The sequence below is a fragment of the Aspergillus affinis genome (genome assembly GCF_023601865.1).
Source record: "Aspergillus affinis strain CMG 70 chromosome Unknown NODE_6_length_556011_cov_87_064024, whole genome shotgun sequence".
Classification (NCBI taxonomy): Eukaryota; Fungi; Ascomycota; class Eurotiomycetes; order Eurotiales; family Aspergillaceae; genus Aspergillus; species Aspergillus affinis.
In genome coordinates, this window is record NW_026515787.1 from 101,834 (window position 1) to 125,715 (window position 23,882).

General features: G+C 50.9%; 9 protein-coding genes across 9 annotated transcripts; 4 read left to right on the plus strand and 5 right to left on the minus strand.

Moving 5' to 3' along the window:
* Positions 1 to 270: 270 nt before the first annotated feature.
* KD926_009576 (uncharacterized protein) lies at positions 271 to 666 on the plus strand (the record flags this gene model as incomplete). Its single annotated transcript, XM_053095042.1, has 2 exons — positions 271 to 333; positions 448 to 666. 2 exons carry the CDS (start codon positions 271 to 273, stop codon positions 664 to 666), a joined length of 282 nt encoding a protein of 93 aa, XP_052960143.1.
* A 465-nt stretch (positions 667 to 1,131) lies between these two features.
* Positions 1,132 to 2,195, minus strand: KD926_009577 (NAD(P)-binding protein; the record flags this gene model as incomplete). The annotated part of the gene is made up of 5 exons (XM_053095053.1): positions 1,132 to 1,322; positions 1,392 to 1,711; positions 1,772 to 1,875; positions 1,938 to 2,093; positions 2,154 to 2,195. 5 exons carry the CDS (start codon positions 2,193 to 2,195, stop codon positions 1,132 to 1,134), a joined length of 813 nt encoding a protein of 270 aa, XP_052960144.1.
* Positions 2,196 to 2,865: 670 nt separating this feature from the next.
* Positions 2,866 to 4,680, plus strand: KD926_009578 (kinase-like domain-containing protein; the record flags this gene model as incomplete). Its single annotated transcript, XM_053095064.1, has 4 exons — positions 2,866 to 3,187; positions 3,653 to 3,718; positions 3,777 to 4,004; positions 4,055 to 4,680. The coding sequence occupies 4 exons, from the start codon at positions 2,866 to 2,868 to the stop codon at positions 4,678 to 4,680; spliced, it is 1,242 nt and encodes a 413-aa protein (XP_052960145.1).
* Positions 4,681 to 4,797: 117 nt separating this feature from the next.
* KD926_009579 (Serine/threonine-protein kinase SRPK) lies at positions 4,798 to 6,467 on the minus strand (the record flags this gene model as incomplete). Its single annotated transcript, XM_053095075.1, has 4 exons — positions 4,798 to 4,911; positions 5,480 to 5,781; positions 5,834 to 6,168; positions 6,238 to 6,467. 4 exons carry the CDS (start codon positions 6,465 to 6,467, stop codon positions 4,798 to 4,800), a joined length of 981 nt encoding a protein of 326 aa, XP_052960146.1.
* Positions 6,468 to 6,830: 363 nt separating this feature from the next.
* KD926_009580 (protein disulfide isomerase family protein) lies at positions 6,831 to 8,043 on the minus strand (the record flags this gene model as incomplete). Its single annotated transcript, XM_053095086.1, has 2 exons — positions 6,831 to 7,414; positions 7,524 to 8,043. 2 exons carry the CDS (start codon positions 8,041 to 8,043, stop codon positions 6,831 to 6,833), a joined length of 1,104 nt encoding a protein of 367 aa, XP_052960147.1.
* Positions 8,044 to 8,341: 298 nt separating this feature from the next.
* On the minus strand, positions 8,342 to 11,056 carry KD926_009581 (MKT1 family protein; the record flags this gene model as incomplete). The annotated part of the gene is made up of 9 exons (XM_053095096.1): positions 8,342 to 8,431; positions 8,496 to 8,688; positions 8,742 to 8,973; positions 9,046 to 9,295; positions 9,365 to 9,451; positions 9,506 to 10,348; positions 10,418 to 10,515; positions 10,593 to 10,961; positions 11,050 to 11,056. The coding sequence occupies 9 exons, from the start codon at positions 11,054 to 11,056 to the stop codon at positions 8,342 to 8,344; spliced, it is 2,169 nt and encodes a 722-aa protein (XP_052960148.1).
* Positions 11,057 to 12,010: 954 nt separating this feature from the next.
* On the plus strand, positions 12,011 to 13,519 carry KD926_009582 (putative oxidoreductase, 2OG-Fe(II) oxygenase family; the record flags this gene model as incomplete). Its single annotated transcript, XM_053095107.1, has 5 exons — positions 12,011 to 12,193; positions 12,298 to 12,357; positions 12,553 to 12,569; positions 12,630 to 12,780; positions 12,869 to 13,519. The coding sequence occupies 5 exons, from the start codon at positions 12,011 to 12,013 to the stop codon at positions 13,517 to 13,519; spliced, it is 1,062 nt and encodes a 353-aa protein (XP_052960149.1).
* An 841-nt stretch (positions 13,520 to 14,360) lies between these two features.
* On the minus strand, positions 14,361 to 16,184 carry samB (MYND-type zinc finger protein MUB1; the record flags this gene model as incomplete). Its single annotated transcript, XM_053095118.1, has 1 exon — positions 14,361 to 16,184. The coding sequence occupies one exon, from the start codon at positions 16,182 to 16,184 to the stop codon at positions 14,361 to 14,363; it is 1,824 nt and encodes a 607-aa protein (XP_052960150.1).
* Positions 16,185 to 21,586: 5,402 nt separating this feature from the next.
* Positions 21,587 to 22,903, plus strand: KD926_009584 (WD40 repeat domain-containing protein; the record flags this gene model as incomplete). The annotated part of the gene is made up of 4 exons (XM_053095129.1): positions 21,587 to 21,704; positions 21,823 to 22,535; positions 22,605 to 22,814; positions 22,883 to 22,903. The coding sequence occupies 4 exons, from the start codon at positions 21,587 to 21,589 to the stop codon at positions 22,901 to 22,903; spliced, it is 1,062 nt and encodes a 353-aa protein (XP_052960151.1).
* Between the last annotated feature and the right edge of the window lie 979 nt (positions 22,904 to 23,882).

Below are 23,882 nucleotides of genomic sequence, written 5' to 3' on the forward strand. Positions count from 1 at the left end.
CGGGAATTTTTTTGGGATGCGGCTAGTCTGGATCTGGTTAGGCTGGATGATAAGGAGCCACTAAGCTCAATAGGGTAAGATTGTCCCGGAGACTGGGAAGAACCGATGATCCGACATCTTATCGGACTTGTTGGCTGTTGATACCGAGTAGTTACCTCCATGTGGAAGTGTCACTGTTGGTCTTCACCTTCTGACGCAGTGGGCTTGGCAGCGTGCAGCGTGCAGCTATCTACTTTTCTCGACTGGTTGGCTTGATCGCATTTTTTCATTATGGCCGAAGAAACTAAACGCGCCTCCACGTCGGAAGCTCTCGCATCTCCTGCTGGCGATCAGGTTCGCGACTCCCCCGCATGCATGCGTTCATTCCACCCTACGTTTCGCGACACTTTGCGACTCCGAATGGCTCAAACAGGCCGAACTCAATGGCTAACCTCTCCTCATGGCTAGAATCTCGAAGCGCAAACCCAATTGACCGCCGCGGTCGACGACCTCCTAGACCAACTCCAGCATAAATTCGACAATGTGTCGCAGGAAATGTTCGGGAAACGTGCGCAATCCCTATTCCTCCTCCTCGCGCGATTTTCAATCTCGCATGGGACCAGTACTGTTCGTACCTTGGGTACTAATGTGGAATTTCTGCAGTTGATGAAATGGTCCGCCGACTAGACGAAATTGAAGCTTCAATGCACAGCTCCTCGGATGCCGGGCCGACCAGCCCTACGAAGTAAATAATACCGAGTTTGAATTCACAGGAAGTGTAGACTTCTTGGTCATGTTTTCTAGCGATACATATAAATGAAGATTTTGGCTTGGTTGGGAGGATGATATTGCGTGTACAGAGAAAGGAGGATGTTCTTGGAACGTTTGCATTTGGAGGCCTTAGATATGGCATTTTTAAGATACCCTAGGATTATTTATTGGATTTTTCTCGTCAATTTATTGCTGATTGTCTAGATACAATTACTTATGTCCCCTGGAAATTCTCTAACGCCAGTGGATTATTCTCGTGATTGGTGCTTCTTCATAACTGCCTGGGGTCTTCTCGACATTCTCATAGCAAGCCTCCGGGGCTTCGTGGGCATTGCCTGCTCCATACCATAAGTAGATCCGATATGTCTGCCATCTATCCATCTACAGCCACTGCTTGTTTCCATAGTGAGACACAAACCCACCAGCATAGCCCTTGCTGATCTCCGCCCTGTGAATGGTCTCAAGGACCGCACGAACCGACTCTTCAGGGGTAATCGGGCCCTTGAAGCCAGGCGAATAATTCGCGAACTTCTTCACCATCTCAACCGCCCCGGCCGCCTGTTCCGGCGTTTCTATTGATCCAGTTGATCAGTCTCCATGTGTCGTAACGCCGAGTGGAGTGAGCGAGGGAGCAGACTTACGATTACCATAGCTGCCGGTATCAACCAGACCCGGGCTGATACCCAGGAAGAGAATCCCCTCCTCTTTATACTGGGCACTTAACTTGGCATAGGTCGCATTCATAGCCGCCTTGCTGATCGAATCCGGTGCTCCCGAGACAATATCAAAGGCAGAGATGAAGTCGATATCGGCCATTCCGGACGTAATCGTGATCACCTTCTTGGCGGTGCCTTTCTTGACCAGTGGGAGAAACAGCGAGAATAGATGGATGTTGCCTAGGACATTCACGCGGATGGCCTCTAGAAGATCCTCGTCTAGTTGTTTGGGTGAGTTGGCGGCGCTTTTTACACAAGCCGATCAGCAGGAAGTACGGGAGCAAGTCAGGAAGAAAAGAACATACAGATCACCGATCCCGTCATAGGCAGACCAGGTAGATACCCATGCGGCATTTGCAACTAGGTGGTCTAGACTGCTGGTCACTTTTTCGACCTCCGCAACGGCGCCCTACTTCCATCGTGAGCATGACTGGTCTTTTCTAGCTGCTTTGACCAAAAGGCGAGACTGACCTTCAGCGCATCATAATCGGTCAAATCCCCTTCCACAAGATGAACATTTCCCCCTGGGATCTCCTTCGACACTTTTTCTTCTGTCGCCGCCTTGTTGCGTACGAGGCCGATGACCAAATTATTGGGATCGGCGGCGAGTTGGCGCAGGAACTCGAACTATGAGATGAGGGTACTCAGTAAAGGTTCCAAACGGCATGAAGGAAGGAAGATGCCTACTCCGATTCCGCGAGATGCACCGGTGATGAGATAAGAAGGCATGGCGATTGAATGTCAACTGAAGACGAGGAAGACGAGATAAGAAAGGTTGAGAGCGAATCTATTTGTTCAAACCAGTGTCAAGAAATTGGATGTAGTTTTAGAGTTACATGAATGTCTACGACAGTGGCTTATTTATATATTTATATCAGTATAACTTCCGTCATCATTTAGCTATCTCTACAAGCATTATAAATGACCTCCCTTCTCTTTCATTCCATCTGGTTATTTATTTTGTCAAATGATGCATCATGCTCCGCATCAACAGGGGAAATGAGATCGACCAGTTACTCAACACGGAATTTCTAATCATGAGAATAGGAAGACTTTAGCGTCGAAGAGACCTATAAGACCGTGGCAAAAGATGGTGCCATCCGTCAAGCACGTGCTAATGAAGAATCCAATGCAATTAAAGTCATTTATCATCGTAGCCCAATTTCATCCTCTCGCTTGGCTCTACCTGAAAAGGCGAAGGTCAGTTACAGAATAACTAATCATCTCTATAGTTGCATCATCGAAACATACAGTGAAGTCACGCCTTCCTTTCCAGATTGAGAGATTGTGAGGTTGATTTTATCAATAATAAATAGTAATATCAAGATGAATTCTTGATCCCATCACGTGGCTCGACTCTCCTCAAGAGACCACGGGATACAGAGGCCACCGGTACTGTATGATTGTACTTTATGGAACTACCTGGCAAGGGGTCGTCATGCTGCGGCCTGTTATTTATCACCAAATCCCGTCGTCCAGATTGATACCGAGTCTGAGAGCTGTTTTGTTGCATCGAAGACATCTCATCTCTCATCCCTTCGGTTCATCAAAGCAGCTATTATCCACAACGACCACCCCATGCGTCACCTCCGCAGGATCAAATCAAAACCTGTTTACCTATACGGCTGGGCGCTACATATTCAACGAGAAACGTCGCCTTGAAAAGCGATATGATGAGTTTGATGTCGAAGCGTTAAAAACGGTGGCCGCAAGCAGCGTCGGTAGGGACGCCGTCGTCCATATCAGGAAACTTGCAGAGGGTGGTTTCAACAGTCTTTGTTCTCGCCATGAGCGATGGCTTAGAAGTCATAGCCAAGATCCCCTAATCGCTCACCGTCCCGAAGAAGCTGGCAACGGAAAGCGAAGTCGCGACGCTTGACTTCTACGGACGAGAGGTATACCCGTGCCGCAAGTGTACACCTATTCCTCGGAGAGCAACCGTGGGGATCAAGTATGTCATCATGGAGAAGGCCCCTGGACAGCCGTTGGATCGTCATTGGTTTGATCTTACCCGAAGGAAAGGGTTCGGTTGGTAACCAGCTACGTCGATATCGAACGGAAGCCGTTTTCAATCCCGTTTGGATCCTACGGCAGCCTATACTATACACACACCGTACATCCACATCTCCAACATGATCTTTATCGAACGTCATATAAGGATGATCATAAGGGCCGGTTCTGTATAGGACCTTCCGCTGATTATACGTTCTGGCGGGTAAAGCGCGCCTCCCTTGATTTGGATCGCAGGCCTTGTCAGTCTCTCACTCCTCGCCACGCTTAACGGGCTGGAATTTTTTTGACCGTATGTAGGGAGAGACCATCGGGATTATGTTCGAAGCGTGGGCTGTCGGGAGTTCGAATGGACCCGTCGGTACGGCAAGCCGCAGCAAAATGATTTCCCTCATAACAATATCGTCAAGGGAGACATTTCCCCGGGGATCTACCTCGATCTTCTACAGAAGTTTCTCTCACTCGCACCGTATATTCTTCCTGAAGATCGCGAAAGCCCAATGAATATGCCTACCATGCGACATCCAGGTAAATGGCCATTGCTAATATCTATGACTCCTGGATGCTAACTGGCCCAGATCTAAACCCATCCAACGTGTTTGTGTTGGACTCATGTGAGATCTCATGCATTGTCGACTGGCAACATAGCTCTATTCTCCCGTTGATACTCACGGCGGGCAATCCGCCACTCTTTAAGAATCCAGACTCCGAGCCACCCGCCAGTTTGGAAAAGCCGTCCCTGTCCGACGATTATAATTCCCTGGGCCCAGAAGAACGATCCAAGACGGAGGAGCTCCATCGCCGGAGAATGCTGTTCTATCTGTACATGGTTTTCAACGGCCGGGATAACAAAGCCCATCTTGAGGCACTTCGGTACCCCCTTTTGCCATTTCGACAACATCTAGTGGACCGAGCCGGCCGCCAATGGAGTGGCAATGTAATTACGCTGAAAAGAGCCCTCATTAGACTTACTGAGCGCTGGGAGCAGTTAGGGAACAACCTGAAGAAAAAACCGTGCCCAGTCAATTTCAACGAAGAAGAAAGTGAGGAATTCTATCGTGTTGAAAAGGACTGGTTTAAGGCGACGATATTACTCGAACATTGGCGGTCTCTTCTGGACGACCTAGGAGAAGATGGACGGGTCAGGAATGAAGCATACGAAGCAGTCATGGAGACAACAAGGCGCTTAAGGCGGAGTGGGTAGCTGAAGCAGAAGATGAGGACCAGGTCGGTTGATCTTTTCTGGTCATTCCAGGATCACGAGGAAATCGATTAGGGGATCTCTCCAAACTGAACTGATCTAGATGGTCACATCTCCATGTTAGGTAAGGTCCGCCTTGATTAAGTACGCAAAATAATTCAAATAATCTATTCTCAATAACCACATGGTAAGTTCCTCGAGGATCTTGATGATGTTGGTGAGAATTAAAGGCAGCTCTAGTAGAAGTTAGCATGTTAATCTATTTTGAAGACTGACCTAAGGAACTTTCGGAACGATGAGGTTCCTTAGGTTATATGACGGCTATTTATGCAATTCCGTTCGAATCCACTCGTCCTCTATGAGCTCTTTAGCAGAACTTCGTTTCTCCAGCTCCCATTGTAGCCATTTTCGAACGAGACAGAGAAACTTCTCCTTATCCTCTCCCTCGAGGCTGGTCTCCCTTAGTTCAAGCGGGATGTATTCTCCCACTGGAACTCCAGCAGTGAAATCACCAAATGCCAAAGACGGTTAGCTTCTGCCTCTTGATCTGAATCATAACATCAGAGAGAGAGATGTATTACCTTCCTCCGAAAAGAACCTTGGAGTCAAATTTCCCCGCTTGAGTAAGCCCGTCGGCGGTGGACCAAGAAGCCGTATCATCTCCGCAAGATGGGCCCGACTCCTATAAGTGTTTAACTCAGGATCCTGGCCACTGAACAAACCTCCCCCCCTCGAAAAGGTTCCAAATCTGACTATGTATGTAAGCCCCAAGCCTTTGCGTCAGGGATATCGATCTCCATACCACACATCCCGCATTCCAGATATCAACGCTATATGTCCACGGAACTTGCAAAATCACCTCCGGGGCTCGATAGATATTAGGCTGAATATCTTCCGAGTGTTCTTCATCTCCGAACACGGCCGAGCCAAAGTCGCAGAGAACAGGCGCACTTAGTTCTTTAGGCATTTTGAGTCCACGAGAGGTATAGATTGTCCTTCCATCAAGTTCCTTTCTCGGACAGGGGTGACGGAGTTCGTTCTCTTCGAAATCATGGAAGACAGAATCATCGTCGATGCCGAGCATGAGGTTATCGGCTCTGATATCTAATAAATTGGTGAGGGTCAAAAGAAAGCCGAGAAAGACGGGGATTTCAACCGGTATGAATAACCTTGCACTCGGTATGCAAATAGTCCAACGCAAGAAATAGACGATGAAGAGTAACTGCTACAATGACCGGAGGCAGTCTTCGCACCGGGTTACGGTGTAGAAAATCCAGTACACTCTCCCAGAGCGGCGGATGCACGAGACATCGATGGTTGTCTTCAGGTCCGTTGATATCGAAAGTGTCCAACAGTGATCGAACATATCTACAACCAGGATGACTTTGCGAGGCTCCTTGGATACGTTTGTATATGTTAAGTTCGTCGTCTAGCTGCTGACCCATTGACGTGGACTTGATGAAAATCTTAAGAGTGACATAGCGGCGATAACTGTATCCCTCATCAGATCAGGGAACACGAACGAGATGCCAATCCTTCACAGGGCACCTGTCTACTTACTCCATGTCATGCGCAAGCCAAACAGTGGAGCTCGCTCCGAACCCCAATTTCCCCAACACTTGGTACCGATCCTGTAAGATCTCCCCTATTCGAGTCGGATAGTATCGACCAGCCACATAGCCCGGAATCGTCTCCTCCTCGATTGCCTGGCTTATAGGGAGTCGAATGAAATTGGGGTTGGTGAAGTTGAGAGGCGTCCATTTTCGTCCGAGCCGAGGCAAGGAGCGCATTAATGTTCTTATCATTTGTGAGTTTACCCCTACAGAGCCGATATAGTGCTGTTTTGGGGTTTACGGACTCCTTGTGAAGTAGAAAGAGGTTGAAGTACAGTCAACATCCCATACTTCTGTAGGGAGTGGCCTTCCCGGTCTAAGCCAATTTTGGTTAGAACTAATTTCTCATGCCTCAGGCATACGTCGGATATACTAAAGGAGGTGTATTGCTGCCAATTCAATCATTTTGTAATCATACAACATAGATTTCCACGTCATGAGAAGCTAAGTAGTAGCAATAGCACGCTGATATATCATCTCGTTTCTAGATATCATCCAGACAAAACCAAACCAAAACCAAGGACCGAAACAATCCAATATTTACAATTCGTCCTTGGTCTCCTCCTTCTTCTCACCCAAGAAGCGACGCAGCACATTGCTGCGCGAGATGATATCATCGATCTTCTCAGGCGCCGAGCCGCCCTTCGCCAGGACCTTGCTCAACCGAGCAAACTCCTTAGTGGCGTAATCGTGGTTCTGGCTCAGCTTCTCAGCAACTTTGACATAGTACTGGGCGTACTTGTCCTGGAGGCTCTTGGCGACCTTCTTGATCTCCTTGACGAGGTCCTCGAAGCTCTCGGACGAGGTGTACTTAGCGACCAGGGAGTCCAGGGTGGGGATGGTGCCGGCCTTCTCGTCGAGACCGCCGCCGACGGCACGGTGGGTGCCAGCCTTGGAGTTCAGGAACTCGAGGAAGGCGACCTCGGAGCGAGCGCCCGAGTAGGTCTCGCCCTCCGTGGAGCCCTTGGGGAAGAACTTGATGGTCGGGTAGCCGGTGACACCCTGCTCCCTAGCGGTGGCGCGACCGTTTTCAGCATCAGCGTCGACCTTGGCGATCACAACGTTGGACTCGAGGGCGAAGTCATTGGCGAGGGTTTCCCAGATAGGGGCGAGGTTCTTGCAGTCTATATCCACAGGGGACCGTCAGCATCAGACAACAGAACAGGTGTATGTGTACAAAGACATCGCCTCCAAAAAACATAGATGGTAGATATAACACTGGGCTCTACTCACGTCCGCACCAGGGCGCCGTAAAGGCAACCAGAACATCCTTCTCGCCACCGACAGTCGTCTTGAAGTTGGCGTCAGTCAGCATCTCCACCTGGCTGGGCTCCTTCTTAGGTCCGCGAGGCTTGACGCCGGTCTTCTCGGTGATGAAAGCAGACAGACTCTCGAGGTCACGACCGCCGTTGTACTCGACGGGCTTGTCACTCTTGCCGTCGAACCATTTCAGCGTAGGGAAGCCCTGGATACCGAAGCGCTTGCCGAGATCACGGTTCTCGTCAGCATCAACCTTGCCCACGGTCACTTTGTCCTCAGCGTGGGCGAAAGCCTGAGCCAGCTCCTCGTACACGGGGGCCAGGTTCTTGCAGTGGCCGCACCAGGGGGCGAAGAATTCAACGAGAGCGGGTTTGCCGGACTTGAGCACAACGTTGTCGAAGTTCTTGGGGATCAGATCTACCACCGAGCCGGCAGTGACGATGCCGACCAGAAAGGCGAGGCAGCTGACGAGCAGGACGCTCAATCGAGCCATGGTGAGTAGGGAGGGGTGGTGATTTGGAGATAACGGTTCAATGGATAGATGATATATCGAGATCAATGACTAGAAACTCGAAGAAGCAGCTCTGACTGGGGAAGGGACAAGACGGAGGGTCAGGAGTACGGAGTACTGCGCAGTGATTATTTATTCGACTGATTAATTCGCATGGAAGCTCCGGCGGAGGAAGACGGCAAAATGTGGGGCGGAAGAGGACACTTGGTAACTCCCGGCTGAGTCATCGTTCGATCTAGTTACTTGCCTACTCTACTCCATACAACGCCCAGCTCCCCCTTTATCGCCTCTCGCTCAGCCACTGGTTGGCATTCACAAATAACTGCCCGTCCTTGAAGTCCTTGCCGGCGCTCTGCGTGCCCTTGTAGACCTGTGGGGAAGTTCCGATGTCAGTAAATGTGGGCTCCACAGGGTCTCGGCCAGCGACTACTTACCGCATCCCATAGTTTGAAGGCCCGGTCCAGGTTGCCGGTGAAACTGTCACTGTGTTGGAACCAATCCTTGCCCTTCGACTTGACCTCAGCCCGTGCCTCCAGCGATGTCGGGTTGTTCTGCAAAGGCAGGTCATCTAGGTAAGTGCGGACGGCAATGCCCAAACCGCAGTCGTTGTCATTGATGAACGGAAGCCTGCATCGGGTTAGCAAGAGCCACGGTCACCGTCCGTGCCGTATATCACTTACTTCAGACTCAGTTCATTCCAGTCATTCCGGTCCCGGTCGGCATGTCCGCTGAGGAAGAGGCTGGTCAAGACGACCTCGATCAGGCTCCTGAGCGCGGCGCGGACCTCTGAGATCAAAGAGCGGTAGCACAGCAATTGTCTGCTTAGTGGCCCAGAATAGCCGATGCTCTTGTGTTGCAACTTGGCAATGCACGCAATCCGGGACACCAGCATGTTGAAGTTCTTGTCCTCGTCTGGAAATCATTTACAGGTGAGCTCTAGCCTCTTCGCTGGGGATTTTGGAGGGAGGGGTTGATTGCGCTTACCGGTTCCTCTCATGGGACCTCCCGACACGTGAGAGAACCATTGCTTCGAATTGATCAATCCAAGCCGAAGCATTTCAATGGCAAGGAAGGTGGGCTCTTCCAGGGAGTCGTTGGGATCGAGGTCAGAGAGCGCCTGTTCAAGGCAGACTCCCCACGGAGTAAGCTTATGTGAACTTTGGTCAATATAACCGCGAAGTTGCAGGAAACGCAAGAAAACGTTGCTGAAAATCTCGTCCTGCGACGAGAGTGCCTGGTAATTGTCAATACTCCTGTTTGTTGTCCAGTAAAAAAACAAGAAAAGAAGGGGTGGAGAACGTACAGGGACGTCCTTGGACGACAGAGATTTGGAAACGACTTCCGAGTCCTTCAAGCTTTGCACAGCAAATTTGAAAGGTCCAGAAGTTGCCTAGGTATTCGGTCAGAGTCACGACGATTGATCAAGAATGGGGACTGCACTCACTTGGAGTTTCTTTACTCCCTCGGGGAGTTGATCGGTGCGGACTTTCCATGATTGGATCGTATCCTTGACTGAGGGGAGACTCTTAAGGTTGATTGTTATGTCGGACTTATCATCGTACCAGGGACGCACGTTGATGACCTTGGTCTGGTAGAATCTATGAAGCGAGTTTGAAAGCAATCCAATCGATTGCGTGCGGATGGGCGTGAGAGTGCTGCTGGAAACCTGACGATAGATTTCGGTGTCCTCCACGCCCAACGGCTGCGAGATCAGGACCTCGCCAGACGTGAGATAGTTCGGCACCTCGGCACTCAGCAGGCCTCTAGAGAGGTAGAAATAGAGCTCTTCCGGGAGCCGTAGGCTGGTCAGTTCATGCACGTCGGAGGGAGCACGCTCCGCATCCATCGGGCCGACGCGGCCTTCCTCGTCCATGATCACATGGTGCTTGACGGACATGTATGCACGCTTGTAACGCTCCATGTAGCGAGTCTCCTGTATGCGGCGATCCTCCTCATAGTTGGCGCAGAGAGCGAGCGCACTTCGTCCCGTCGTGTTGAACAGCTGTAGGGCGTCGCGAAGAGTAGCACCCTTGCCGGGGAAGGCTGAATTCTCGAAGAGTGGGCATGTTGACAGGAAGGAGGATCCTAGGAGGAGGCCAAAGTCGATAAACTGCTCGGTGCTCAGTCGGCCCAGGTCGTCCTGGCACGTTTGTTTGGGGAGGAAGGAAAACTGCGCCGGATCGGTATCAACGCGGGTGATTAATTTTTCGATGTCAAAGAGTAACACTTCCGACGGTCCCCAGACTGCGTCGACCAGTGGATTCGAGCCTTTGGTCAGATGGGATAGCTAGAGGGACACCATCCGTCAGAAGACACTCCCATATTGTAGGGACCATGAAGAATATTGTCATCTCACCTGGGCCGCGGCACTATAAGGAGCCACCATATAATTTATGCCATGTGCGAGAAGAATGCGCTGCAAAAAGCGGTAGAGAGATTCCGGTCGAGGAGTGCCTAGGAGGGGGTGAAGACGAAGCCAGTCAGCGCATGCGGACCAAACCCGCAAGGATACAGGGCGCGCGGGAACCTACCAGCACCACTAAAAGCATCAACCACCTGATCCGCCTGCTGTTGGTCGTAGAGATCCCAAGCTTGCTCGAAAGCCCGCACCGATTCCGGTTGCACGCTAGGCCGCTGGTCTTTCGTGCTGAAATCCAGGCCATTGAACACGAACAAACAGCTAACGCCCTGTTCTTTCAGCGTCTGGAGCTCTCTCTCGATATTGGTCTTCAGGGCGAACGGGAAACCACCCAATGCGACCAGAAGAGGCTCGCGGGTGGAGGGTTGGAGGAGGTGCTGGGAAATGTAGTGCGACGCATCGATGCCGACGACGGCCCCTTTGAGGGCAGAGAGAGGGAGGGATTGGGTGCGGGGGGCGGCCCATTCATCTAAAAGACGGACTGAAGACAAGGTGAAGCAGGTTAGCTAAGGCCATTCCGATGGGGGCTGGTCAGGGAGCAATGGGAAGCTCAGCAATGGGAAGCTCACTAGGCATTCTTCAAGCTAGGAAAGGTCAATTTTCAGATATGGAAGAGCCCCGATAACGGGAGAGAGATAGGAAAAGAAAGTACTCCGTAGTTCAAGAACAGGAGTGAGGGGTGGAGGGACTGAAGAGGGGGATGAAGAGGAATGAGGCGGAGGAGGGGGTATGAAAGAGGAAAGAAAGATGCAAAGTGGGATGAGGTGAAGCTGGAAGGAGGAGACGAAGCGGAAGAGTGACGGGGGTCAATTTCAATCCGCCGGAACTGCGGCCGTTTGTTCTTGTCCCACTTCACGCTCTCCTCGTCACTTCTGCGCGTTTACCTTCCAGAGATGGGCCGGGCTCGATGGTTTGATCGCGATAAGAGATTCTTTTGCGCAATGCATCTCAATTGTTCTTCACCTACAGGTGTATATCTCCACATGCACGGTTAGTCGTGTGTACATATAGTTAGACATATACTAAACACATTCAGACACCGTAAATAAACAAGGGCCTTCAATCAGCCAGATGGATCTATTGCACTTAAGATCCCTAATCGCTATTGCCATAGTTCTCCTTATTCTAGATGGTCCTACCTTTAATTGCCAAAACAGGTAACGTCAAGTCACCTACGGAGTACACAGAAAGTATACGCACCCCAGATCCAACCCTGCAATCCTTCCCACCATACTAGTACGGTAGTACCCTTCAGAACCGGTGGGGTGGAGGACCCCGTCGATAACGAGAATCCATTTGGTAAAATGACATGAATCCCACGGAGGAGGGTCCCATGGTCCGAACTTCTCCACGCGAGGTTGATAAGGAACCTGGCTAACGTTTGCCGATATTTAATGGACTGGATGTGACTGGATACTACTCATCTCTCTTCTCTACCTTACTCTACTCCCCTTGAAAAGAACCCCTGGCATACATTCAATAAACTCCTCATCTCTTAACCAAGTAGTTATCGTCCCCGACTCACTCACCATGGAAGAAGTACCCACCACCGCCGGACCCCCCATCGAACTATCGATAATCGATATTTCGAATCCCTCCGACCCCGCCGTGGGCAAGGCGATGCTAGACGCCGCCGCAAAGTATGGATTCCTCTACGTGAACAGCAAGGGCACGGATTTCACTCCGGAAGATGTGAAGAGGGCGTTTGGTTTGGTAGGATATTCATTCATTCTTGCTTGACGGTAGTACATAGGTACCTACCGGGCGCATCCGCCAGAGAACGAACGTACTTGACTAACTCGGTTGAAATGCAATAGTCGAAGGAGTTCTTCATGTCTCCCGCAGAGGAGAAGGCGTCTTGTCGGATTGAACCGAATGTGTGTTCAGCCAAGCTAACCCTGTCGACGGCTGGTGATATAGACTGACTGTATACATCTAGAACCGGGGATGGTCTGGCATGCATGTAGAGACCTTGGACCCGGAGCACCAGCGGGTATAGATGAGCCCTCCTGCTTGACTTTCCAAGCTTTCTCAGTCCAACCAAACAAAACTAACCATATCCACCTATCTAGACAGGAGATTTCAAAGAGTACGATCAAGGGAGACTGCCCCAAAAGAATATCAATGACTAACTAACATCACCACCCAGAGGCTTCAACTTCGGCGAGTTCAAGAACGGCAAAGCCCAGCAGCCTCTACCGCCATCGCTGGCTTCGCATGAGTCCGAGATAAACCATTTCACCGATCTATGCCACAAAACCTGCGACCGAATTCTCAAGCTCCTAGCGCTTGGTCTTCAGGTAAGGAAGCTGAGAAACGAGTCCCAGCCCCGGATGGATGAAAGATCCCAATTATGAAGGTATGTGACTGAGGCTTACTGCTCTCTAGATCCCCGACGATTTCTTCACGACTCGCCATGATCCCAGCCAAGGGTCAACGGGCAGTATCTTGCGATACCTTTACTATCCGTCGATCTTCTCTCCGGCGACGTCGTCCTACAAGCACGACCAGGACGTGCGTGCGGGAGCCCATTCCGACTACGGCAGTATCACGCTGCTCTTCCAGCGACCCGGACAACCGGGGCTCGAGATTCTGACACCCGAAAAGACCTGGGCCCCTGTGCCCGTGCAGCCGGGACAAACAGCCGCCCTCTCAGAGAGCTCGTCGGACGAGTTCGTCTTCCCGCCGATCCTGGTCAATATCGGCGACCTACTCAGTTACTGGACGGATGGCCTGCTCAAATCGACCGTTCATCGTGTCGTCTTCCCCTTGTCCGAGCAGCGGAGCCCGAATCCCCGTGACCGGTATAGCGTTGTATTCTTTTGCCATCCGCTGAACAATACGGAGTTGGTCCCCGTTCCCAGTGAAGTGGTGACTGCGTATCGCAAACAATGCGAAGAGCAGGGGGTGTACGACGAGAAAGTCGGGTTCGGGGGCGGCGCCGGGAAGTTGGAGCCAGGAAAACGCGCGCTAACAGCCTTCGAGCATCTGGAGTCGCGATTGGAGGCGACGTACGGCTTCAAGAAAGAAGAGTCGTAACAGTGCGTCTGTTTGGCTGGTTTGGACGGCAATTATAATCTAGATAATGGAAGAACTTCGGCAAGACAGCTCATTGAAACATAACGAGGCCAACAAGCTCTCGGACTATTCAATTCGTCACATATAAATAAATAACAGATACTATGCATATGGTTGCAGATGACTCAATAGACAAGATATGCCATCCACTGGCACGTACAGAAAAGGCCAAGACCAAGGATTGCCAATGATGGGATATCGAAAAACAGAAAAGAGACACAAAAGACCAAGTGAAATCGCTCCAGAGGGACTGTGAGTGTGGAGTATGCCAAACAGCTACTGACAAACGAGAATCATCCGACGTCAAGACAATAGGATCCTGGCGGGGTACAATGTCAGGTAGAAGAAACAAAAAGCAAAAGAAATCAAAATCACATAAGATGGTACTTTGCAATGAGGTGTGCATATTCATGATGGCCAGAGGCTGGAAATCCATAAAGGCAGTATGGCAGACTCTGGGCCCCGCCATAATAGGACAAATTAGAAAATAGAACGAAACCATGATCAGATGATAACGGAAGATGTGCAAGTAAACGGGTGCTAAATGGTAAAAGTCGAGGATGAATGAAGAAAGGGGCGAACTGCACTATATGATGAGGGGGAAAAAAGAAAAGAAAAAGAGACGACAAAAGGTATCTTTGTGATGAATATGATGAATAGGAACGCCGCCAGGTTCTGAATGCCATGCACTGGTAGATGTAAAACCGTAGGAATCGAAGAAGCGAAATAGAAACACATGGCAGATATGACGCTATGCAAGCCAGTATGCATTAGGAGAATTAGACAGTTTCGTACGTTCATATCATGGCGAGGTGTGGCACCAGTGACGGTGATACACCCACGCGGCCTTTTGGCAATCTTTGCTGCAGTACTTGGTGCGGCGGCAACGGCGGCATTTTGCAAACTGACGCTGGAACTCCTCCCACTTGCCGCACTTGTAGTATGCACATTGCCGGATGCCACCCCGGGACTCGTCCTTGCGGCAAAGGTTTCGCATGACCACGCAGGCCCAGTACTGCATGTCCTTGGAGTGATGCCGCACCGTGAACTTCTCCACCAGGGGGAAGATATTGACGTCGTCGGGCAGAAGGTACTCGTCCTCATCTTCGACGGGCTCAATCGGCGAGGCACCTTCCTCGAGAATGTGGAGTTCACGGTCGACTTTCAGTTTTGGGACGAGGTGGGAGTGCTGGAAGTAGGAGCGGAGGTTGCAGTACTTGGACACATATGCCAGGAGTTGAAGGGACATCAAAACGTCCTCCTCTCGGGGCATCGTGGTTAGGACGTTCTGGGTGACGTTTTGGGTGGTCGATCGGTCGCGCCAGTAAAGAGAGTAGGGGCTGGGAACAAGAGTAGGGGAGTTGGCATTGTTGACGGCTTGCGTCGGAGACAAGCCTAGTCCTCCATTCGTCGGCGTGGTATCGTTGTTAATGATACTGCCGTCGACGGTAGAACGATGGGTTATATTGAAAGTCTCGGCTTCTTGTCCCTCGGAGGGATCAGTCACCGTCAGGTCATGGGCGTTGGAAACGCCTTCGAGCATACCCTGCCGATCGCCAACTTCATCGATTTCCATCTGGTTCTGAAGACCAATGATAGGCTCGGCCGCTTCTCCAGACCCGGCGTCATCCTCCATGGTCGACCCTTCTCCGTTCCCGTCGTCCGATTCGCCCGATGCCGAGACCTGCTGTCTAAGTGCGGGTCGTTGTCTAGCAGCGTTGACCTGGGCAGCGCTGCGAGGCTGCGCCGGGCCGCTCGGGGTAGTCGGAGAATCGGGCTGCGAGGCGAGGCCGTTGTGTAAGCTAGGAAGCATGCTGGGGAGTCTTTCGGCGTCACGCACCGGGCGCAGACCGAAACCATCGGCAGCATCCATAGCGGGCAAGGCGGTGGCAAGGGGCTGTATCGCCCGGTGACGGTGACCCGAGGGCAGATGACGAGCATCGTTGGGTCTATGGCTGGGGACTTCCTGTGTGTGGCGATTCCTTTCCGGCGGCGAGGTCATCGGCATGCGAGGCGAGGACGTAACGTCCATGGCATTGGAGTCGGTCGCTTGATTTTCTTGGAAGAACGGAGGGATTTCGATGTTTGGGGGAGGGGCCTGGCGGCGAGAGGCACGTTGATCAACGTTCGACGACGGTTCAAGGAAAGAGGGCCGACCAGCGGCATCGCTAGGGCCGGGCACGGCTTTGGGATGATGTCTGGACGAGTGTCGCTGCGTTTCGGTGTCCGCCCGAGCGCGCGCCTTGTCAACCACTTTGATGTAATTGTCAAGAATGGTCGCAATGACGGGGACCATGTCGGCCTCGACGACTCTCGTTCGAACACTCTCTGAGCCCCGCACTCCGATGTTGACAACGCACTGGAAGGCGAGGCTCCACTTCCACATCTCCATCAGATCTCGACTGCGGCCCTCTTTGAGGATGCAGACCAGTCTCTCGATTCCGCCATCGACGGTGAGGATATCGCGAATGCGGGCGGAGGATGTGGTGAGATAGGCGAGATGGTTGAGGGAATTTATGAGCGGGAGGGTCGATGTGCAATCGAGAGCACGGCGGTCATAGAGGGTGGTCGTGATATTAACAGAAGCCTTGTTGACATTCGGGATGCTGAAGTTGACCTCCCGCATGATGGGCGAGAGGATGAGACTCCGACTCGTTAGGATGTGAAAAAAAAAAAGGAAGAAAGAAGAAAAACCCGGTCGGCAAGAAGAATCAGGGCGATGAAGATTCGATCGAGGATGACTGATTGACCTCAGCCCCTAAAACGAGATCGAATCCTGTCGGCAACGTGACCGGGAGAGAAAGAAGGCAAAAGGAGGAAGAGAAGGGAAAAGCGTCCTGAAAGGGGTCCGTGTTAATTATCGGCAGATCATGGGGCACCAGACCGAGATGCTGCAGTGATCAAGGGGGAAGAATCCTCGAGCGCGAGTTGGCGGGAGAGAGGTGGTGAAGACGGATGCAAACCGATGAGGCGTGAAAGGGAGGTTTGTTCGAGCCAAGACACTCGGTCGGTCAGAGCCTGGTGGCCACGATGATTCACGAATGAGAGGGCCGCCTCGATAAGAGGGGGAGGTGGGAGGGAGGATTGAAGATGACGGGGGGGGGGCGTGCTGTACAAGAAAATATCGACAGAAGCCAAATTTCAGATCCCAGAAGGTCCCCAAGAAAGAAACGAGAAAGAAAAGAAAGATCAAATAATCAATAAATCCCCCAAAAAAAGACCAGAACGATAGATATACAGGGAGGGGAAAGAAGGAGACGGGGCGATGAATGACGGGGGGCAAGAGAGAGGGAAAGGGCGACCCAAAAGACGAAGGGCCGGGAATGGCTGAAAAGGCGCGAAAGCGGAGTTGCTCGTCAGGCGGCCTCAGGCTGCTTCGTCCCTCTGAAGAATAATTCTTATTAATTCCAGTTCCAGCATCCTCGTGAAATCTCCCGTACTTCCAGATTTCATTTCAAATCCAATTACGGAGTCAATCCAGTCAACTTCATCTACACCGGTCTCTTCCCTGAGTTCCCTCTCATTCTTCCTTCCATGTCCCATTTCCCTTACCCGCGTTTGCAGACTCAATACTCCCTTCTGGTTCATTCCTACCCGCCACCCGAGCCACCGTCAGAAGATTCTGCTGACTGTTGGTCCTCGATGGTATGACCGGTTGCCTCCCCTTCTGCTTTTCGTTCGGGAGATTTTTCGTGCTCTTGAAATCAGATCACTCCAAATCTAATCTAATCCCTCATATCCCCTTTTCACTTGACTTCACCTCGGACTCCCGGATGATGTCAAATAGTCAATAATCATGAGAAGCCATTGCCACCGACGTCGTGACCAGATTACTAACCCCCTTCCTCGACCTCTCCGAAGTAATTTAACTCATTAGTTGTCCTCATAAATTCAACATCTAAACTCAACCCCCAAGGTTGCCTACTACTAATCACAATAAAAGATCATAATATTAATAGTGGATTTCTCCTTATTAAATGCGTCCTGCGATTTCCCAGACGGGCGGAGTCGCCTGTAGATCCAGACGCAAAGACCAACCGCAAGAACCCACCGTTGGCCCTGCCCATGAAATCATGGCAATAGTGCTGGACAGCCTCTCGGACTTGAAGCCTTTTGCGGTCGGCGGATTGTTGATGCTAATCTGACCATTCGCGAACTACCTCGCAATCGTCGCTGCGATCCGGACCTATTGAACCGATTATTGAATATTGAGGTATCCCGTCGGTGGACTTCCGACGTCATTAACGGAGTAGGAATCCTTCTTTCTCCCTGCCACCCGCACAGACGGAGATGAATCGCCCAAAATGGAAACCAACAAAGGCACCACCCATCCAAGCCTTGACCGGCTAATGCTATTATGCTATGTATGTCACCGTAGCTTAACTTATAATTAGTTCCCGGGTATATTCCTCATCAGCAGGCCCAATCTTTTTTCTTTTCTTTTTCTTGCCATTAACCCATCAACCAACGATCTCCCCCCGCGCAGCAGGGGATCCCTGACGATGACGGCAGCGAAGAAATCAAGAAAGGCGAGGTGCGGGCGCACAGACATGCCTTGGAGTGAATAGGATTCTATGATTAGAAACAAGAAACCCGGACATAAGCAAGCCTAAGCGCGAGCGCAGCCGACAAGGCCAAGCAGCCAACCCCCGTAGGTGCTCATCGCGAACCAAGCGTCTTCCAACCCGGATGGATTTGGAATCGTCTTTATATGGACGGGTAGTACCTACAGTACATGCATGTATGTCCATGGCGGATTCCGCTGGCTCGGAGTAGTTTAAATCTACCCCGTACCCTGCAGCATTCCAGCCTCATCCCCTCGATTTACCTATTCTTAGAAATAGAAACCGCCCAGCCCCGTCGGACGCGCGCGGGCAGAGGCCCTGGTTTCTACCGTAACAAGGGAACAAAGAAAGAATCTGGAGGTGCAAAGGAACCAGCTCGCAAGCCCAGGGCGGCTACTTGAGGCTGTCGGAGTACGGCTAGCACTCATCCCATTTTCTCGAACGTTTCGGGTCTATGTTTAGAACGTTGGAGAGTCGTCGCGCTTATTCCACGGGCGCAGGTTTCAAGTTGACAAAGGCCCCGTTAGCACGTTTTGAATCAGTAGGTAATCAGTAAGGTCTTGGGATCAGAGGGGTTGGGGCTGGTGGGCGTTGGATCTACCGAACATCCTCCATGAAACACTACCGTCTAGGAATTAAGATACGTATACTAGAATTTAAATCATGCTGATTGCAGGATCCCTCTGGAGTAGATAGGCATCAGTATCCCCAAAGACCCCTATCTAGCCCTAATCACACTGCGTACACTGTAGTTACAGTAGTTAATTAATCAACAAATACGAAAAATCAGGGTGAAGACCAAAAACTCTGGCAGGAGAAAAGAAGACAAGAGGGGCAAGAGCATCGACCAAGCTAGTCAGGCACCGTTTGAAGCGATCATCTTAGCAGTGGAGTCGCCATGTCTCCAGAAGGAAAAAAGCCCAGCGACTACCGCTGCATGTATTTACTAGTCGATGGATGGCCAATTTCCCGCCGGACGGAGACCCGCTTCCTGGCCACTGCCATCCACAAATCACGGCCCAATGCTGCCTCCGTCTGATGCCATGATTGTATATCAACGACTGACTCCGTGGACGCTGGCCGTACTCCGTAGAACTGACGTTGGCTGCCTCGATTTGGCCCCAAAATTGCCAATTTACGGAGTAATCGCCGACTTGGGGGAAGCGGCTTGCACGAATGGGAGGGGACGAGGTCAGCATGGGCGCTAGACAGTGTAGTCCCTACGTAATGATTTTAATGGTAAATGTACTCGATTAATGTTCTTGTTCTGTAGTATCTATTAGTACTGTCTACCGGAGTACGGAGATTAATTATGAAATTGTATAAATATAGTTAGTACGCAGTAATAAGATGGCGTCATATAACTGCCGCTATTCGTCCCCTCATTGTGCGGCGCACACTGAAATCAGACTAGTCATTCTTGACCAACAAGTCGAGGGTTTTGCCATTGGCCTGAGACTGGAATGATCGCAGCTGAAATTCATACTCCGTAGATACGTGCGCGTAATACGTCCTGCATACTGTGTATGTAGACTGTTCACCTTAGACCTCGGCAGGCTTGCTGCACGTTGCACAGTTCATCGGTTCTACGCACCACAATCATCGGACAGTTTCATTAAGACAATAAAGCCGAGGGCAAATGAGACGGAGAATGGTTCTCCATAATTTCTGCAGCGTTTGCTCCGCTTCGGCTAGTCCTCCAGAGTCGATAGTTAAAGGTGTTATTCAAACCCTAGACGCTGGGTAGAAGAAAGCTTATCGGATTCCAGGAATTAGGTTTAGTAACAGGGGGAATGGTTTTTGGATCCCTGGGATCACCAGATTTAAGTGCAAGTTCGTCGAGACATCGCGAGTCTGGGGCTCATCAGTCTATATTGTCTATCGAGTAGTAGATGCCGGAGACAAGGAACTAGTACTGCAAAGGACTTGTTCAGGCTCAACTGTGCAGAAATGAAGTTTGACCAGGAAAATTATCGGCGTTTTTATTGGCGCATGCGTACTGCAAATGTAACATGTTAGTCAATATGACCGATGCAACGCTTGACTCGTGCATTGCCGCCGAGACACCTCTTGCCTTTTCTTAGGGGAGACCGTGCTGATGGGGGAGTCCCGACGGGGTACGGAAGCACCGAGGCTGAAGAAAGACTGATGGACTCAGAGAGCAACAGGATGCTCTCTCCGTTCTCAGCCTCATAAACAGGGATCTATGTGTACTCCGTACTGGTTGCAGTGACAGAGCATTCTCCTTTTATTTTCTTCTCGAGGGCACTGTGTAGACTGTACAGAGAAGAAGTGCTGGAGAAGGGAGGAGCGGACTAAAGGGAAACCCCCACTGTTTCCCCCACTGGCAGAGCGGCGGATGACCAACCAGACGGAGCCAGCCGAACCCACCGCAACTCCTCTTTTCCCCTTAAAAGCACTCCTTAAAGCGTGCAATTGACCGTGAATATTGTCTGCATTTGCCATTTACCCTTCGGACGGTGTTGACGGATGATGATCACTCATCTCCCCTCCGTTCGTTCCCTGTTGACTGTAGAACGCCTGATCTGACGGCGAGTAATCAGTGTGCTGGGTAACTCGCCGGGAACAGGTCCGGAGTGCCTACCTTAGCTAGTAAGGTAGGAGGAGGTAAGTTAGGTACGGAGTAGGAGATGGTCAAGAATAATTATTAAAAATCATAATAACAACAATAAATCAATGCAAATAGTCCGTCCGGATGGAAAATTAACAAAAGACGGACGAAAAAAAGAGGGTTAAAAAATAAGAAGAGGGAAAACCAAGTCCGTAAGTGTCATTGTTGTCAGCAGCAAAATCTCTGTCCTTTGATGCGAAATAGATTGGTTTTTTGGGGCTCCTAATCTTTTTCCGGGTGAAGCTGCCCCTTTCTCGTTCCTTCCGGTCTTTCCTGCTTCTCTTCTCCTCTTCTCTGCAGCAGCACCACTCCAATCCGCCCCTGCTTTGTCTGGTCCTGTGCTGTGCTCTGCTCTGCTTCTCTTGCTCTCTCTGCCTTGCCGGTGTTTCTTCTGCTTCTTCCCTCTCAGTCCCAGCTCTGCTTAAACGCCCGAACCACCATTGATTGCCCCGGCTCAAAGTCAAAACTTTCTTCTCTCTCGCTCGGTCGCTTCCGCCGTGCTCGCTCCACACCCAATCGACCCCCCTCCTCGTTCCTCTCTCCTTCTCTCTCCCTCTCCTTCTCACCCTCTCTCCTTCTCCCGTCCTCTTCCTTTTCTTCCTTTCCCTTTCCTTGCTGTTCTCACCCACCGCCCTCCTTCCCGCGCCCACTCCTCCCCTCCTCTCCCGGTCTTCCTCGTCCCCTGGATAATTACGACGCCGGCTCGACTTTCTTCCCAACCTCCTTCCTTTCTCTCTTTCTCTCCCTCCCCCCTCCTCCCTCTCATACGGACCCCCGTCCGTATTCTCTTAATTCTTCAACAATCATCTTCCAGGGGCTCGACTCGTCAAGATGGCAGCCGATATGAGCGGCGAGCAGATGCAGGCCAAGATTACCGCGGCCAGGCGCGAAGCTGAAGGTCTGAAGGACAAGATCAAGCGCAGAAAGGATGAATTGGCCGACACCACCCGTATGCAACCCCCGTTTTATTTCGTGGGGCTCTTCGGAGCCTGTACACGGCATCGAATGCGTCCTCGCGGATCGTCCCATTGGCCCGAGTGCATTTGCTAACTCCCGTCCAACAACAGTTCGTCAGGTCGCGCAGAGCCAAACGGACACTCTGCCTCGAATCGCAATGAAGCCCCGACGCACGCTCAAGGGCCACCTGGCCAAGATCTACGCTATGCACTGGGCAACCGACCGTCGTCACCTGGTTTCTGCCTCGCAGGACGGAAAGCTCATCATCTGGGATGCCTACACCACCAACAAAATCCATGCCATCCCGCTACGGTCGTCGTGGGTCATGACCTGTGCTTACTCTCCCAGCGGGAACTTCGTCGCTTGCGGTGGTTTGGATAACATCTGTTCGATTTACAACGTCTCCGCCAACGAAGGCCCTACCCGCGTCGCGCGCGAACTTTCCGGCCACTCGGGCTACCTGTCTTGCTGTCGCTTTATCAACGATCGTCGCATCATCACCTCGTCGGGAGATATGACCTGTATGCTGTGGGATATCGAATCGGGCTCGAAAGTAACTGAATTCGCGGACCACCTGGGCGACGTCATGTCCATCAGCATCAACCCGACCAACCAGAACATCTTCGTCTCCGGCGCTTGCGACGCGTTCGCTAAACTGTGGGATATCCGTACCGGAAAGGCCGTTCAGACTTTCGCCGGCCACGAATCAGACATCAACGCTATTCAGTTTTTCCCCGACGGCAACGCTTTTGGCACGGGTTCCGACGACACCTCTTGCCGTCTATTCGACATTCGCGCCGACCGCGAGCTTAACATCTACCAGGTAAGCTAACGAGCATTTGTGTGTACTGGGAAGCAGAAACTGACGGTGCTTTTCTTTCTCTTTTTTTAGAACGAACAAATAATGTGTGGTATCACGTCTGTTGCCTTCTCGGTCTCCGGAAGATTGCTCTTCGCGGGTTACGATGACTTCGAGTGCAAGGTGTGGGACGTTCTCCGGGGTGACAAGGTCGGTGCCCTCAGTGGTCACGAGAATCGTGTTAGCTGCCTGGGTGTCAGCAATGATGGCATCAGTCTGTGCACTGGATCTTGGGATTCTCTGGTGAGTTTTCTAACCGACCCCTGTCTAACAATTCAAGGCGGTCCACTAATTTATAATCCGCAATACAGCTCAAGGTCTGGGCCTGGTAAAAACCCGAAAAATCCGAAAAAAAAAAAAAAAAAAAAAAAAAAGCAAAGATACCCTGTCCCTGTCCTTTGCGATGTCCTCATCGAGAGTTTCCTTCTATTTTCTTACACCAATATGTCGAATGTCCACCATTGTACGATAATCTTATTTACCGAGGAGCAGTTGGTCGCCTTATCTTCCATAATATGTACTATCTCGGAAACGCAGGCGAAGTCATTCGAAACCGAATCATGAATCAGGAGCTGAAGTCAGGGTGATTGGCACTTGTGACAGACTCCGGCACAACCCCGAGTGGACGTGCAGAGTCTGGATGTTTACCGAAAAGAAAAAGAAAAAAGAAAACCCAAAAGAAGGATCCAGCGATCAAGACGACAAGGCAGCGACAATCTTCGATGACTGAGCGTGGTGGTCTGCGACAAGGTAGTTATGGGTGCAGTGTTGAGCACCAGCCATGGAAGTCAGGGTGGTCATTTGGATGCATCTCACGCTCCACCCTTGTGAGCCTCAAGATACATTTTCCTTTCTTTTCCTTTGTTACCTTCCTTATTCTTCTCATCTTCCCCCTTTACCTTCATGTCAATTCTTCTCTTCTCTATTCTTATTTTATTTCCCCCCATCTCCAAGAATTGGAGCGTTTTATTTTCTTTCTTCTTTTCTCATTCTCTTTTTACCATCACTTTTTCTATTATCATCATTTGATTCCTGTTTTTGAGAGCCACTTTTTTGATGCATTGATTTCCAAGTGTTTCTTTTTTTGTTGCCTCTTGTCTTTTCTGCCGATGGGAAGGGAGGGAACGTTTCCGGATAGGCCATGACGATTTGTGATTTCTTTTTCTTTCCCAACTAATCAACCAACTTGTCTTTTGAAAGTGATATATGTGCCATTATTAGTCTTTCACGAAGGATCCTTTGACTGAAATTAGCTTGAAGTAGTCCAGAACCCCCTCTTCTCGGTAGATGACATCTGCCCGACTAGGTGAG